Below are 17,514 nucleotides of genomic sequence, written 5' to 3' on the forward strand. Positions count from 1 at the left end.
ACTAAAACTTTATCTAAAATTAAAATAAAACAAACTAAAAACAAATTGAAAATATGAATAAAAACTATAATAATACATTAATGATATTTAAAAAATCGTAAGCGTCAGTAAATATAAGGACAGGATATGGATTATAAAGAAATATCGGTAACACTTTATTTTAGGGTCTCTTAACTAGTTGCTTATTAGCATGCATATTACTAGAATATTAGCCATTTATTAGTACTAATTAAGCACATATTAATGCCTTATTCTACATGACCTTATTCTACATCCCTAATTGAACAACTACCTTACTAACTATTAATAAGCAGCAAATTAGGAATTTATTGAGGGAAAAGTCGTAGTTAATAGTGAATAAGTGTTCCCTATTCTAAAGTGTTACCGAAATATCACATCCTCAGATGAATGAATGATGAATCGTGCACACCACAATCCAAACTAGAGCAGCAATGAGAGTTCATGATGTAGTTCCGCGTGAGTTTGTGTTGCATGTGTCTAAATCAGACACTGGTCCGTCAGAGCGTTTAAAGCCAACAATCTTTTCCTGCCGTCCAGGGGTTAAATTGGGATTTGTTATGTGGGGGGGCTCTATGGTATCGAGTTTAATTTCAAATTCTTACATTTGATCTGAAAAATACAACTGCATTAAATAATATTATGATATTATTTTAAATATTTTTGAATATACAAACAAGAAATTATGGCGGAAATGATACTTTTCAACTAAATTAAAATGCCAGTTGGTGCCAGTAGTGAGTGTTTAATGAGTGAGTCATTGAGTCATTGACTCAAACGATTCGTTCAAACGGCAGATGTTTATGCATGTGCTAATGAAACTTTGACTCAACCGATTCGTTCAAAACACGGAATCAAGCAGCAATGAATCGGCTGGTTGCTATGAGATGCGCTGTGTTTCCGCCTAAAATGTATGTGACATAATATCATTGTATTTGCATTGTAACTGTTTATAGAACTATTAAACAGTCGTGATGGTGAAAACGTTGTGTGATGTTACCTAACTAACTGTATTGTAAATATAAAAACTTTCCATTTTGAATTTTTACCTCAGGATGCTGAGTTTCTTAGTGTTGCGCGTTTTGATTTCTCCTGGAGAGACTGTGTGAGCTTCGCCTCAGCAACAGATGCATAACCCAATAATCCTTTAGATATCAAAACAGCTGAGCTGCCTAATATTTTTACCGCAACCAAAATGTATTTCAGGATGAGAGTTAGAAAGAACAACATTTATTTGAAATAGTAACATTATAAATGTCGCTACTGTAACTTTTGATCAATTGAATGCATCCTTGAACAGTGTCAATTATTTACTTCTGTCAGTGAAACTCTGGAGAGGCTGCGCGAGCCTCGCCTCAGCAGCGCAACCTTATTCTGTCAGTAGATGCATTATATACAGTAGCTACATCCACTATTCACCTCTTACTCTAAATGTAATAAAATCAGAATAATACTTACGTTTTGGTGTTTACATAGTTATTTTTGGTTACTGATGTTTTAATCATGTTACTTGTCTGGCGTTAATGAAGCGTTAATGTCGAGCCCTGGAGTCTATGTGCCGGGGCTCAGCCCCAGACGACCCCGGCCCAATTTAAACCCTGCTGCCGTCGTCCCGATGTGAACGTCGCTGCTAACAGCGGCTCGATTGATGAGTGAGTGTTTCATACGGCTGTCTGATGTTATAACTGGAGCTCAAAGCTCTGGATAACAACAGACAGCACAGGGATTTCCATGCAATAAACACACTAATTGTTTGCCACGGATCTGAAGGTCAGGCATTCTCAATATCGCAGTGACCTTTCCCAAACCGTGTTAAAAGTTTCTTCTGCTCTTGTGCTCCGCAGGTGTACGAGCAGGACGATCTGAGCGAGCAGATGGCCAGTCTGGAAGGTCTGATGAAGCAGCTCAACGCCATCACGGGTTCGGCTTTTTAACGCAGGCGCAGACGAGCGAACGCCTGGAACGAGGAAGTGGCATTCACCTTCCTCTGCGATCCACCTGAAGCCCTCAGACGGGATTAAAAAGGGAAAATGACTCTAGAGAGGAAGCGTCTCTTTTCTAACACTGTCTGAGACTTTATACTGGTTTCTGTACACGGCCGAGTGAATCCATCCCGCTGAACGCAGATCCATCCGGGAGGAAGACTCCTGAGCTTCATCTACTAATGGAAACCTTTCTCCGATGGGATTATTATTGATTCATCTCAAACCCCGACTGATCGGAGTTGCCAAAACACAAACCCTCTTACTTCTCATAGACATCTTGCCAATCTATTGCTGCCAAAATCCCTGAAATACACTTTACTAGGGAACTGTGTATTCATAGTAGAAGGAGGTCGGATGCCGGATCGGCGTGGATGAAAAAACCCGATCATTTTGCTCACGCAGCACTGATTTAGTTGCAGATTTTCATCTTGTTTGTCGTCGCCTGTCTTTGTGAATCTCTTTACTACACAAACGTCATATCGGTTTATTATTTCACAGCAGTGAAGCTGTAAATCCCTGCGGTGTGCTCTTCGTTTCACATTGTGTGTTTCATACGACCCACTGCCAAAAATGATTTTCTTCCTCCGTATTTCCGTCTTGTTTTCCGGTAGAAATATCTAAATGTTCTTAAATCAAGATGCATTTACTTGAGACGCAAAATGGCATGAGATAACAAGTCTTAGTTTCTGTAAAAGGTATAAAAAGGAAGTAAATATACACTTTGGGAGGAAAAGAAACTTTTCACTTTAAATTAGGTTTATTTTTATGAACCCGTCGGCAGATATTTTTTCTGGTTTTAAGCATAAATTCACTTAATTTGTATACATTTTTCAGAAAACAAGACTTTATTTTGTTTCTCCAGTAAATCTACCATATGCCAAAATCAAATACATTTTTCAATATATTGCAAAAACAATTTTTTTTTAAATGTTATTAAAAATGTAGGCTACTGTAAGATTCGAAATGTATTTTCTTGCCAATGAAATATATTTTGGTATCTGAAGGTTGAAACTAAATATATTTTCAATTTCAAAACTATACTTCGTTTAACTTTATTGTTTACAACATATTTTTAAAATATATTTTGGCCAGAATTTTTTTTTCTTCTTCTTCTTTGATTTTGGAATGTTGAGATATTTGTACTGGAAAGCAAGACCAAAATACTAAAGAAGAATATATTTTCTTGCTGCAACAGTGATCAGTCAGTCGGCGGAGGGTGAAAAAGGACGACAAACACGGCAGATGAGAGAATTAATCTGTCAAATAATATTAATGTGACAGCTTTGAGACGACACACCATCAGCTTTTCCATTCTTCTCTTTCGTGTTTGCGTTTGAAACCGTTTTATGTCAGAAATCACAAACAAGATTTTTATGTGCCTATATATATTTTCGTTCACTTTTTGGTCACTTTATTTATTTGCTGTGTTGCGAGACAAAAGGAGGAGGATGAAATGTGTCCCTATATTTGATATTTTTCTGGTGCCATTCAGATCCATGTGCAGCGAGCGATTGATGGACTAATCGCTGTGGCGTCATGGACTCGGCGTTGGGTTTCTACGATATATTTAATGTATGATTTAGATTGTTTCTTTAACGGTAATTTATGGAGACGATGTGATGAATTCTAGAGCTTTTATTTAGCCCATTATGAGAAATTCTGGGACGGATTTTCACTGTGCTTTTGAACGAAGATATTTAGCTTCAGCATCATAACACACATTCAGCTGCCTGATGTTTTTTTTGTGTGTCACGTTAAATGTGATCGACAACATTCCTGAGATCTCGAGACGTTTGGATTCTCCCATGATGTTCCGTCTGAAATCCAGCTGCATTTTTATTTCAGAAACATAGAGTTTGTGTCTCTCATTCCCTCACAGTCTGTTCATCTTTCTCACAGTGAAGAATCACAATTCCTGCTTTAATGGAAAAGTTCACATGAAAATAATGTCGTTCCAAACCTTGAAGAACTAAAGGAGAATCTTCTCGCAGCAGACTCGTCAGCTCAGAGCAGAAAGCACCACTGTTTCTGCCACGGGATAAAAAAAAACACAATTGCGTCTTTGTAATATCTCAATTCTGACTTTACATCTCACAATTCTGACTTTTGTCTCACAGTTTTCAGAATTGCAAGATATAAACTCAAAATTGTGAAAAAGAAGTAAGAAAAGAGAAGTCGTCTGAACTGGCGAGAGCAAAAGGTGTGACGAACAGAATTGCAAGAAAAAAAGTCAAAAATTTCATATATTGCTATTCTGTCTTTATTTTTTGCAGTTGCAAGATATAAAGTCAGAATTTTTATATAAAGTCAGAATTGCAAGATATAAACTTGAAAACTGTGGGGAAAAAAGTCAGAAAACTCACTTTTGGGGGAAAAAAGGTCATAAGTGTCACATAACAAGTCACAATTAACATTTCGTGGCAGGAAAAGAAAATTATTAAGATGGCAAGAAATTAAATCAGAATAGCAAGAAAAAAGTTTATATCTTGCTATTCTGACTTTATTTCTCAGAATTGTGTTTATTTCTCACAATTCGGAGTTAATGTCTTACTATTGGGACTTTTCCTCATAATTGCAAGTCAGAATTCTGAATTCTACACTGTAAAAAAAAAAATAGTTGAGAAAACTTAAAATAATAAGGCAACATGATGCAGTAAGACATTTGAGTTCTCTCAACAATAGTTTTTTAGTTCTGCTCAGTAAAGATACTTTGTTTAGTCAATGTAAATTTGTTTGTTCATGCAATGCTGATAGTCTTATTTTGCTAATAGAAAAATTCTTGTCACAGCAACTGAAAAAACAATTACTCATTGTTGTTGCGGTAATTAATTTTTTTCTGTTGCCTGGATGAAAAAAAATGTGTAAAAGTCATCACATTATCAAGGTTATGTTTGCTTACGAATTACAAATGTTAATGGGCAACTTAGTCTAATAAGTAGACAACATTGTCTATGGTTGTAAAACAACTTACAAGACTAAAGATTAGAGAAGATCTAGGCCTCAAAACTAGACACACTGACCTCAAGAATGGTGACAACCAACAAATGTTAAAAAGATGAGCTCTTTACATCACAGTACAAAAAATAACTAACAATAATGACAAAACAACTACAAAAAAGTTTGTGAAGTCAGAAAACATCCTATAACACATAATTTATTCATGCTGCAATGCATGCTGGGAACTCACAAAGCCTTAACATTTCAACAATCAACAATTCTTTGTTCAGACAACTGTGTTTGACTAGTTGGACAACATTTGGTGTTGATCTAACATGGGTTTTTGTGTAGTTTCAAGTAGTTCACATTTCTCACTACTTGCGATTCAAAATAGTAGTAATAATATTAATAATAAAAATAACAACTAGAGTTTCCCAAACTGGGGTCTGTAAGTTGATGAAAAAAGCTAATAATTAATTATTTCGTGAATTTGTGAATTGATTGAAAGCTAATAATAATTAAATTACAAAAGTGTAAAATTAAAATAAAACAAACTAAAAACAAATTGAAAATATGAATAAAAACTATAATAATACATTAATGATATTTAAAAAATCGTAAGCGTCAGTAAATATAAGGACAGGATATGGATTATAAAGAAATATCGGTAACACTTTATTTTAGGGTCTCTTAACTAGTTGCTTATTAGCATGCATATTACTAGAATATTAGCCATTTATTAGTACTAATTAAGCACATATTAATGCCTTATTCTACATGACCTTATTCTACATCCCTAATTGAACAACTACCTTACTAACTATTAATAAGCAGCAAATTAGGAATTTATTGAGGGAAAAGTCGTAGTTAATAGTGAATAAGTGTTCCCTATTCTAAAGTGTTACCGAAATATCACATCCTCAGATGAATGAATGATGAATCGTGCACACCACAATCCAAACTAGAGCAGCAATGAGAGTTCATGATGTAGTTCCGCGTGAGTTTGTGTTGCATGTGTCTAAATCAGACACTGGTCCGTCAGAGCGTTTAAAGCCAACAATCTTTTCCTGCCGTCCAGGGGTTAAATTGGGATTTGTTATGTGGGGGGGCTCTATGGTATCGAGTTTAATTTCAAATTCTTACATTTGATCTGAAAAATACAACTGCATTAAATAATATTATGATATTATTTTAAATATTTTTGAATATACAAACAAGAAATTATGGCGGAAATGATACTTTTCAACTAAATTAAAATGCCAGTTGGTGCCAGTAGTGAGTGTTTAATGAGTGAGTCATTGAGTCATTGACTCAAACGATTCGTTCAAACGGCAGATGTTTATGCATGTGCTAATGAAACTTTGACTCAACCGATTCGTTCAAAACACGGAATCAAGCAGCAATGAATCGGCTGGTTGCTATGAGATGCGCTGTGTTTCCGCCTAAAATGTATGTGACATAATATCATTGTATTTGCATTGTAACTGTTTATAGAACTATTAAACAGTCGTGATGGTGAAAACGTTGTGTGATGTTACCTAACTAACTGTATTGTAAATATAAAAACTTTCCATTTTGAATTTTTACCTCAGGATGCTGAGTTTCTTAGTGTTGCGCGTTTTGATTTCTCCTGGAGAGGCTGCGCGAGCCTCGCCTCAGCAGCGCAACCTTATTCTGTCAGTAGATGCATTATATACAGTAGCTACATCCACTATTCACCTCTTACTCTAAATGTAATAAAATCAGAATAATACTTACGTTTTGGTGTTTACATAGTTATTTTTGGTTACTGATGTTTTAATCATGTTACTTGTCTGGCGTTAATGAAGCGTTAATGTCGAGCCCTGGAGTCTATGTGCCGGGGCTCAGCCCCAGACGACCCCGGCCCAATTTAAACCCTGCTGCCGTCGTCCCGATGTGAACGTCGCTGCTAACAGCGGCTCGATTGATGAGTGAGTGTTTCATACGGCTGTCTGATGTTATAACTGGAGCTCAAAGCTCTGGATAACAACAGACAGCACAGGGATTTCCATGCAATAAACACACTAATTGTTTGCCACGGATCTGAAGGTCAGGCATTCTCAATATCGCAGTGACCTTTCCCAAACCGTGTTAAAAGTTTCTTCTGCTCTTGTGCTCCGCAGGTGTACGAGCAGGACGATCTGAGCGAGCAGATGGCCAGTCTGGAAGGTCTGATGAAGCAGCTCAACGCCATCACGGGTTCGGCTTTTTAACGCAGGCGCAGACGAGCGAACGCCTGGAACGAGGAAGTGGCATTCACCTTCCTCTGCGATCCACCTGAAGCCCTCAGACGGGATTAAAAAGGGAAAATGACTCTAGAGAGGAAGCGTCTCTTTTCTAACACTGTCTGAGACTTTATACTGGTTTCTGTACACGGCCGAGTGAATCCATCCCGCTGAACGCAGATCCATCCGGGAGGAAGACTCCTGAGCTTCATCTACTAATGGAAACCTTTCTCCGATGGGATTATTATTGATTCATCTCAAACCCCGACTGATCGGAGTTGCCAAAACACAAACCCTTTTACTTCTCATAGACATCTTGCCAATCTATTGCTGCCAAAATCCCTGAAATACACTTTACTAGGGAACTGTGTATTCATAGTAGAAGGAGGTCGGATGCCGGATCGGCGTGGATGAAAAAACCCGATCATTTTGCTCACGCAGCACTGATTTAGTTGCAGATTTTCATCTTGTTTGTCGTCGCCTGTCTTTGTGAATCTCTTTACTACACAAACGTCATATCGGTTTATTATTTCACAGCAGTGAAGCTGTAAATCCCTGCGGTGTGCTCTTCGTTTCACATTGTGTGTTTCATACGACCCACTGCCAAAAATGATTTTCTTCCTCCGTATTTCCGTCTTGTTTTCCGGTAGAAATATCTAAATGTTCTTAAATCAAGATGCATTTACTTGAGACGCAAAATGGCATGAGATAACAAGTCTTAGTTTCTGTAAAAGGTATAAAAAGGAAGTAAATATACACTTCGGGAGGAAAAGAAACTTTTCACTTTAAATTAGGTTTATTTTTATGAACCCGTCGGCAGATATTTTTTCTGGTTTTAAGCATAAATTCACTTAATTTGTATACATTTTTCAGAAAACAAGACTTTATTTTGTTTCTCCAGTAAATCTACCATATGCCAAAATCAAATACATTTTTCAATATATTGCAAAAACAATTTTTTTTTAAATGTTATTAAAAATGTAGGCTACTGTAAGATTCGAAATGTATTTTCTTGCCAATGAAATATATTTTGGTATCTGAAGGTTGAAACTAAATATATTTTCAATTTCAAAACTATACTTCGTTTAACTTTATTGTTTACAACATATTTTTAAAATATATTTTGGCCAGAATTTTTTTTTCTTCTTCTTCTTTGATTTTGGAATGTTGAGATATTTGTACTGGAAAGCAAGACCAAAATACTAAAGAAGAATATATTTTCTTGCTGCAACAGTGATCAGTCAGTCGGCGGAGGGTGAAAAAGGACGACAAACACGGCAGATGAGAGAATTAATCTGTCAAATAATATTAATGTGACAGCTTTGAGACGACACACCATCAGCTTTTCCATTCTTCTCTTTCGTGTTTGCGTTTGAAACCGTTTTATGTCAGAAATCACAAACAAGATTTTTATGTGCCTATATATATTTTCGTTCACTTTTTGGTCACTTTATTTATTTGCTGTGTTGCGAGACAAAAGGAGGAGGATGAAATGTGTCCCTATATTTGATATTTTTCTGGTGCCATTCAGATCCATGTGCAGCGAGCGATTGATGGACTAATCGCTGTGGCGTCATGGACTCGGCGTTGGGTTTCTATGATATATTTAATGTATGATTTAGATTGTTTCTTTAACGGTAATTTATGGAGACGATGTGATGAATTCTAGAGCTTTTATTTAGCCCATTATGAGAAATTCTGGGACGGATTTTCACTGTGCTTTTGAACGAAGATATTTAGCTTCAGCATCATAACACACATTCAGCTGCCTGATGTTTTTTTTGTGTGTCACGTTAAATGTGATCGACAACATTCCTGAGATCTCGAGACGTTTGGATTCTCCCATGATGTTCCGTCTGAAATCCAGCTGCATTTTTATTTCAGAAACATAGAGTTTGTGTCTCTCATTCCCTCACAGTCTGTTCATCTTTCTCACAGTGAAGAATCACAATTCCTGCTTTAATGGAAAAGTTCACATGAAAATAATGTCGTTCCAAACCTTGAAGAACTAAAGGAGAATCTTCTCGCAGCAGACTCGTCAGCTCAGAGCAGAAAGCACCACTGTTTCTGCCACGGGATAAAAAAAAACACAATTGCGTCTTTGTAATATCTCAATTCTGACTTTACATCTCACAATTCTGACTTTTGTCTCACAGTTTTCAGAATTGCAAGATATAAACTCAAAATTGTGAAAAAGAAGTAAGAAAAGAGAAGTCGTCTGAACTGGCGAGAGCAAAAGGTGTGACGAACAGAATTGCAAGAAAAAAAGTCAAAAATTTCATATATTGCTATTCTGTCTTTATTTTTTGCAGTTGCAAGATATAAAGTCAGAATTTTTATATAAAGTCAGAATTGCAAGATATAAACTTGAAAACTGTGGGGAAAAAAGTCAGAAAACTCACTTTTGGGGGAAAAAAGGTCATAAGTGTGACATAACAAGTCACAATTAACATTTCGTGGCAGGAAAAGAAAATTATTAAGATGGCAAGAAATTAAATCAGAATAGCAAGAAAAAAGTTTATATCTTGCTATTCTGACTTTATTTCTCAGAATTGTGTTTATTTCTCACAATTCGGAGTTAATGTCTTACTATTGGGACTTTTCCTCATAATTGCAAGTCAGAATTCTGAATTCTACACTGTAAAAAAAAAAATAGTTGAGAAAACTTAAAATAATAAGGCAACATGATGCAGTAAGACATTTGAGTTCTCTCAACAATAGTTTTTTAGTTCTGCTCAGTAAAGATACTTTGTTTAGTCAATGTAAATTTGTTTGTTCATGCAATGCTGATAGTCTTATTTTGCTAATAGAAAAATTCTTGTCACAGCAACTGAAAAAACAATTACTCATTGTTGTTGCGGTAATTAATTTTTTTCTGTTGCCTGGATGAAAAAAAATGTGTAAAAGTCATCACATTATCAAGGTTATGTTTGCTTACGAATTACAAATGTTAATGGGCAACTTAGTCTAATAAGTAGACAACATTGTCTATGGTTGTAAAACAACTTACAAGACTAAAGATTAGAGAAGATCTAGGCCTCAAAACTAGACACACTGACCTCAAGAATGGTGACAACCAACAAATGTTAAAAAGATGAGCTCTTTACATCACAGTACAAAAAATAACTAACAATAATGATAAAACAACAACAAAAATGTTTTAATGAAGTACGCAAACAGCAAAACAGTAATCCTATAACAGTAACTGCATAATTTATTCATGCTGCAATGCATGCTGGGAACTCACAAAGCCTTAACATTTCAACAATATGAAATTCTTTGTTCAGTCAACTGTGTTTGACTAGTTGGGACAACATTTGGGGTAATTTTGTTGGTCTGACAAGGATTTTTATGTAGTTTCAAGAAAATTGCATTTTAGTATTTAGTATTAGTATTGGAGGTTTCGTAAACTGGAAAATGTGCAATTGTATTTTTTACAGTGTAACTGACTCTGACTCAATATCTCAAGTTGTACATAATATCTGAGAAAAAAGTCAGAATTGCAAGATATAAACATTATATATTCTTTGTTTGTATTGCGAGATATAAACTTTATATATATATTAGACATTTTTTCTCAATCAGCAAGTTTATCTCGCAATTCTGACTTTTTTGACAATTGCAAAAAAGTCTGAACTGTGAAATTAAAAGGCACAATTACCTTTTTTATTACAGCTCAGTGCAGTTCAAGATGAACACAGCACACAAGTTGTTTTTAATGACAGCGTTTGTACCTTCGGTTGTGTAGGTACAACGAGCGGCGTGGTCATCGTTCGTGTCGGACGGGTTTGAACAGCATTCATTTTCCAGTGAACTCTTCCTGTAATTCTGCAGTGCTGATGGGATTGATCTCTGACAGGTTTGTTGATGTGTCTCAGAATCACCTTCATTAGCCGTGTTGATTATAGAATCAGAAGGCCAGCGTTGAGGAACATGAGCAGAGTTAGACGTTAGAACATAAGTTAGACGTTCTCTGCTCACGAGAGGAGGAATCATTCTTATGTGTATTTTACTTCATCCTTAAATTGTCCAATGTTAGTGTCGTTAACCAAATTAGAGTAGTGGTTGAGATCTGAAATGCGGTTTTCCATGTGAAGGGAAGTCGAACCCTCCGGCTGCTTCTACCCATGACGTTGTATACAATTACATGGTTTTGTAATGCACTGTAGAACAGTCCAATGTTCCTTTTTATATAGAAATGTTATTTGAATGGTGCATTCTTTTTGTTTGATAAATAAAGCCTTTGATAACAAACATGTCTGTGTTCGATTTATAAAAACTTATAGCCATGATGAAATAAAGGCTTTTTAAAACTTTTTGAATAAGATTCGAGTGCCTTGGATTACTATTATTCTTACGAGATGTCTGTGTTCGATTCTATTCGCAGAATTTTAGTAGTATGATTGGGTAACAGAACCATCTTTTAAATCTCTTTTCAAAAACTCCTGAACAGTTTAAGCAAAACCTGATTGACCACATAGATATGTGCTCAGATTAATGAACTGATATGTTGGGGATGTTAGCTATTTAGTTTGTTTTAGTTAGTTCTGTCTATCTATATATCGACCTATCTGTTAGTTAGCTAGTTAATTAGGTAGATCTATCTATCATCTATCTATCAGTTAGTTAGTTAGTTAGCTAGTTAGTTTTAGTTCTATCTGTCTGTATGTCTATCATTTGTTCATTACTTAGTTATCTAGTTAATTAGGTAGATCTATATCATCTATCTATCAGTTAGTTAGCTAGTTAGTTTTAGTTAGTTCTATCTGTCTGTCTGTCTGCCTGTCTATCAGTCGTTCATTACTTAGTTAGCTAGTTAATTAGGTAGATCTGTCTCAATTAGTTAGCTACTTAGTTTTAGTTAGTTCTATCTATCTATCGTTACTTAGTTAATTAGGTAGATCTATATATCTATTGTTAGTTAGCTAGTTAATTAGATCTGTCTATCGTTAGTTAGTTTTAGTTAGTTCTATCTATCTGTCTATCTATTGTTTGTTCATTACTTAGTTAGCTAGTTAGATCTATCTCTCAGTTAGTTAGATAGCTAGTTAGTTAGTCTTAGTTCTATCTATCTATTGTTACTTAGCTAGTTATTTAGGTACACCTATCTATCGTTAATTAGTTAGTTAGCTAGTTAATTAGTTAGATACATCTGTATCGTTAGTTAGTTTTAGTTAGTTATATCTATATTTATCTATCATCTATTTTTCTATTGTTAGTTAATTAGGTACATCTATCTGTCTATATATCATTAGTTAGTTAGTTAACTAGCTAGTTAATTAGTTAGATCGATCTATCATTAGTTAGCTAGTTAATTAGATCTATTTATCATTAGTTAGTTCTATCTATCTATCTATATATCTATATATATCTATCATTAGCTAGCTAGTTAATTATATCTATTTATCGTTAGTTAGTTGTTGTTAGTTCTGTCTATCTATTTAAATGGAGAGCAACTCTTAAAAAAATCCTTGAGTATTTCCATGTAAAACTGAAGAACAGCCTTTGACTGTGTTTTTTGATGAGCGCTTATGTGTAGTGCTTAATATGAAGGTTTTTTGAATGCATTGAGTTTGTCTGCTTTAAAGGTGTCCGGGTTGATTTGGAGTGTTCCCACATCAAAGCGCTCAGATCTGAAGTGAATCCAGCACACCCTCGGCGATGATCACAGTCTCATGTAGAGTCAGTAGATCTTCCAGCGCAGTAAACGCGTGACGCATCAAACACCTTTCTAATAATACTGCACTGAGAGACGAGTCCTGTGTCAGCTCCAGAATAACCCGCAGCGCTCGCAGCACACAGCAGATGTCCAGTAAATGCCTATGATTAATGGAGGCCGTGTGTGACATATGCTTCAACAGATGCTTCACATGACAGGAGAAGACTTACCGGTGTAAAACACTGTGACCATCAGACACCCGTCCCTCAGGAACACAACAGCTCTGTTCCACAGCCAGGTGAGCGAGATATCACATACAGATATCAACACTGCAGGTGAAACCTTTGAGAAATGGGTCTGTTTTGCTTCCATAACATATCTGCTTTTTTTTTAAGAAAACATCCTACATTTAAGTGATTATTTTATTGCACTTTTTCTATTTGCGTTTGTAGATTTCAATTCCAATCCATATCTTTGAAGAGTTCTTTCTCTTACACACACCAAACTTAAAAAAATTAAAAAAAACTTTAGAGATTTATTCCTCTCTATATTCTGAAGGTTTGTTCATATTTCATTCACACTGATTTATACAACATTTTACTCCTAAAAACATGGTGAAAATGTGTTTGTTTTCTGTCTGTTGACAGTATTTTCTGATTTATGGAGTGATAAAAAGAGAAATCCACAATCCCCTCTAGAAAAACCTTTAATATGAAAACAAAAGCAAAAAAATAAAAAAAAATTGAACCTGGCTTTATCCAATGTTCAGATTTATTTTCTAGAAATATATGCAAATTAGTGCATATTTAATTAGATAATTCCTCATTTGCATATTTAAACATAACAATTTAGAAAACTTGAAATGTTACTACTTAAACTTATCTTCAGTTAGTTGGCATGGCAACATTTCTAATTTTCATTAAAAGTTTTAGTAATTTGGTTTTTATTTCTTTTTTAGCTTTAATTTGTATTTATTTAATTTTTAGTTGTAGTAATTTTACTACTTCACTTTAAACTTATTTTATTTCAGTTAGTTTCCATGGCAACATTTCAAATTTTTATTTAATTTTTATTTATTTATTTTTTTGTTTGTATTTTTTTTTAAATATTCCTATTAAGCTTTAATTTAAAATTATTACATTTTCAGTTGTAGTAATTTTACTACACTTTAAACTTATTTCAGTTAGAAGCCATGTCTTTTTATATTTTCGTTTACTTTTATGTTTTATTTTTTTATTTATTACTATTTACTTTAATTTATTACTGATTTAGTGTTCATGTATATTTATTAAATTTTCATTGGAGTAATTCTACTGCTCATTTTAATTGAATTTTTAGTAATTGCAGCATATGTGATTAGATGATGCTTCATTTGTGTATTCAAATTTGACAATTTAGAAATTTGTAATACAGAATTGAATGTCTTAATATATTGTGATAAATCAACTGGGGAAGTATGGTGATTTCTGTTAGTTAAAATAGTTAATTTGACCTTATTCACCTGTGGTGTATTGCCTTAAATAATGAATTTTAATTAGATTGAAGTAGTTTTTGATGTTGACACATTTATATTTCAATTGAACATCTCTGTTGACTTGATTAATGATGCGTTTCGTGTGTTGTAGCAGTTGGAGTTCCTCTTGAAGTTGTGAAATGCGTGAAGGTTTGTGATAAATCTGACCCAGAATCAGCAGCTGGCGAATCAGGTCTGTGAAGATTCATTGCAACACTTTCACACTGAATATATCTTGCTTCCATATATCAGTTTCCACCGCAGCAATGATCTCAACAGCACTGCTGAGAGAAAAGCTAAAAACCTGTTTCAGATCTCATGAACTCATGAAGGTTTCTTCTCAGAGCAGAGCATCTCTTTGTTCTCTGAGCTTCGGGATGCAGCTGTTTTCTGATCCTCTCAGTTGAAAGTGAATCTTTGTCAGTCTCTCACGCTCCACTGACAGCTCTGCTAATTTACTGGCAACAAAAGGCGCCGCGCTGCAATGCTGGGAGACATAAGCTGCTTACAGCTGTGTGTGTTTGTGTCTCTGATGTGAATCAGGTGTGTGTGTGTGACGCACCTGAACGAAGCGCTGCTGCTCCTGCATCCATATTAAAGACAGAATCAGCTGTGAATCTCCTGTGATTCACTATAACACCAGTAACGGCCAGTCTTATGATATCAGTCATCTGAACAGCAGCGCAGAGACGCAAGAACAATCGGGAAAAAATGATTAAGAATGACTCCATTGATAAAAAAAAAACAATTCTGTGATAAAACTCTGAATGCGTTCTGAATGTGAATGAACGAATGAAACATTCATATTTTCTGAAAAAAATCTGAGGGATGTTTGTTCCAGTGCTCATTTAGCATTACTATTATAGTATTTATTAATAGCTTGAAAGAGCTTTTATTTTTATATTTGCAGTTTTAATTGTAATTCTAGTTTAAGTTTGAGTAATGTTGTGTTTTTTATATATATATTTCTATTTAGCATTATGTTTGTGTAAGTTTTAGTTGTAATAATTTTAGTACTTAAACTTATTTCAGTTAATTGCCAAGACAGTATTTCTAATTTTCTCTTAAATTTCAGTTATTTGGATTGATGTGTGGGTTAGGGTTAGGGTTAGGGTTAGTTAGGGTTAGGGTTAAGCTGTGATATTATATCAGTATCGCCACGGGAACGTTTCACTGTTTTATCACTTGCGTTTTTTCTCACAGCGAGTGTCACGGAATGTAGTTTTAAGAGTATTTTAGGTGAGAATGCAGTTGTTTAGACTTGAAATATGTGGTTTGTTAAGAAAGATAACGTCTCTCACTCAGTCTTTGGTCATGTAATCAGTTACAAATATACTGGGCCAAGATTGTATCTGACATGAGTAATAGTATAATATAAGGAGTTGGTACTGGATCCTTTATTTTGGATCCTTTGTTTTTATCAAATGAAAAGAGACAATCTTCTCATATTTGCAGCCAGTAAAAGTTAGATAGGGGAAGTCGTGGCCTAATGGTTAGAGAGTCGGACTCGTAACCCAAAGGTTGCGAGTTCGAGTCTCCGGTCCGGCAGGAATTGTAGGTGGGGGGAGTGAATGTACAGCGCTCTCTCCCACCTTCAATACCACGACTGAGGTGCCCTTGAGCAAGGCACCGAACCCCCGACTGCTCCCCGGGCGCCACAGCATAAATGGCTGCCCACTGCTCCGGGTGTGTGTTCACGGTGTGTGTGTGTTCACTGCTGTGTGTGTGCACTTAGGATGGGTTAAATGCAGAGCACTATTTCCTAGTATGGGTAACCATACTTGGCCACATGTCACTTCACTTTATCTGACTTAGTACTACTAGTAATGAACTACTAATTCCACTGGAATATTTAACATGTTTAGTTAATGGTCAGCCTGGTCAGTTTTATAATGTCAGTAATCTAGGGATTGATTTGTCAACTATTCTGTGGAAGAGTTTTCCTATTCATGCACCCCAAGCGAGTGCATAAGATTTTTAACTTGTATTGTATTACCACTATGTATTTAGTGGTTGTCCACTTAATTTTTGATTATCTCAATTTTTTCTTTTTCCTTGCCGACTATTTTTTTTATGATCATGGTTTATATTCTTGTGTTTTGTTAAAGTTGGAAAATGTTGAATAAATACTGTATATTTGAGAAAAAAATAAATAATGATAACGTCTATTTGAACAATGTCTAACAATATGTCTTTATTATCACTTTTTATCAATTTAACACATCCTTGCTTAATAAAAGCATTCATTTCCAAAAAAAAATTTAAAACAATTTTAAAGAAAGAAAGAAAAAATTACTGACCCCAAACTTTTGAACGGTATTGTATTTTGTTACAAAAGATTTCTATTTTGAATAAATGCTGTTCTCTTTAACTTTATTCATCAAAGAGTCCTGAAAAAAGTATCACAGGCTCCCAAAAAAAATATTAAGCAGCAAAACTGTTTCCAATATTGATAACAAATCAGCATATTAGAATGATTTCTGAAGATCATGTGACACTGAAGACTGGGGTAATGATGCTGAAAATACAGCTGCGCATCACAGAAATAAATTACATTTTAAAGTATATTAAAAGTCAAGTCATGTCACCTTTATTTATATAGCGCTTTTAACAATCCAGACTGTGTCAAAGCAACTGTACAGCATTAATTAGGAAAATAGTGTGTCAATAATGCAAAATGATAATAGTAAACACTCATTTTTCAGTTAAAGGCAGTTCATCATTGAATTCAGTGATGTGATCATCCAGCTCAGTTCAGTTTAAATAGTTCCCGAACAATGTTAGGTAGGTTATTCCAGAGTTTGGGCGCTAAATAGGAAAAGGATTTGCCGCCCGCAGTTGATTCTGATATTCTAGGTATTATCAAATGGCCAGAGTTTTGAGAACGCAGCAGACGTGCAGGACTATAATGCAATAAGAGCTCATTCAAATACTCAGGTGCTAAACCATTCAGGGCTTTATAAGTAATTAGCGAGATTTTAAAATCTATACGATGTTTAATAGGTAGCCAGTGCAGTGTTGACTGAACCGGGTTGATATGGTCATACTTCCTGGTTCTAGTAAGAACTAGCTGCTGCATTTTGGACCAGCTGGAGTTTGTTTATTAAGCGTGCAGAACAACCACCCAATAAAGCATTACAATAATCTAACCTTGAG

General features: G+C 35.0%; 1 protein-coding gene across 1 annotated transcript in view; it reads left to right on the forward strand.

Moving 5' to 3' along the window:
- The window catches only part of LOC107701352 (netrin receptor DCC-like), a 50,085-nt gene extending 48,086 nt beyond the window's left edge, over positions 1–1,999 (forward strand). Inside the window, exon 11 of the mRNA XM_016503340.1 lies at positions 1,863–1,999. Within this exon, the coding sequence (XP_016358826.1) occupies positions 1,863–1,952 (90 nt within the window). The 3' untranslated portion in view covers positions 1,953–1,999. The remainder of the gene's footprint in view (positions 1–1,862) is intronic.
- The last annotated feature ends 15,515 nt before the right edge of the window (positions 2,000–17,514 follow it).

Source organism: Sinocyclocheilus anshuiensis, unplaced genomic scaffold (genome assembly GCF_001515605.1).
Source record: "Sinocyclocheilus anshuiensis isolate Anshui unplaced genomic scaffold, SAMN03320099.WGS_v1.1 scaffold2160, whole genome shotgun sequence".
NCBI classification, from domain to species: Eukaryota; Metazoa; Chordata; class Actinopteri; order Cypriniformes; family Cyprinidae; genus Sinocyclocheilus; species Sinocyclocheilus anshuiensis.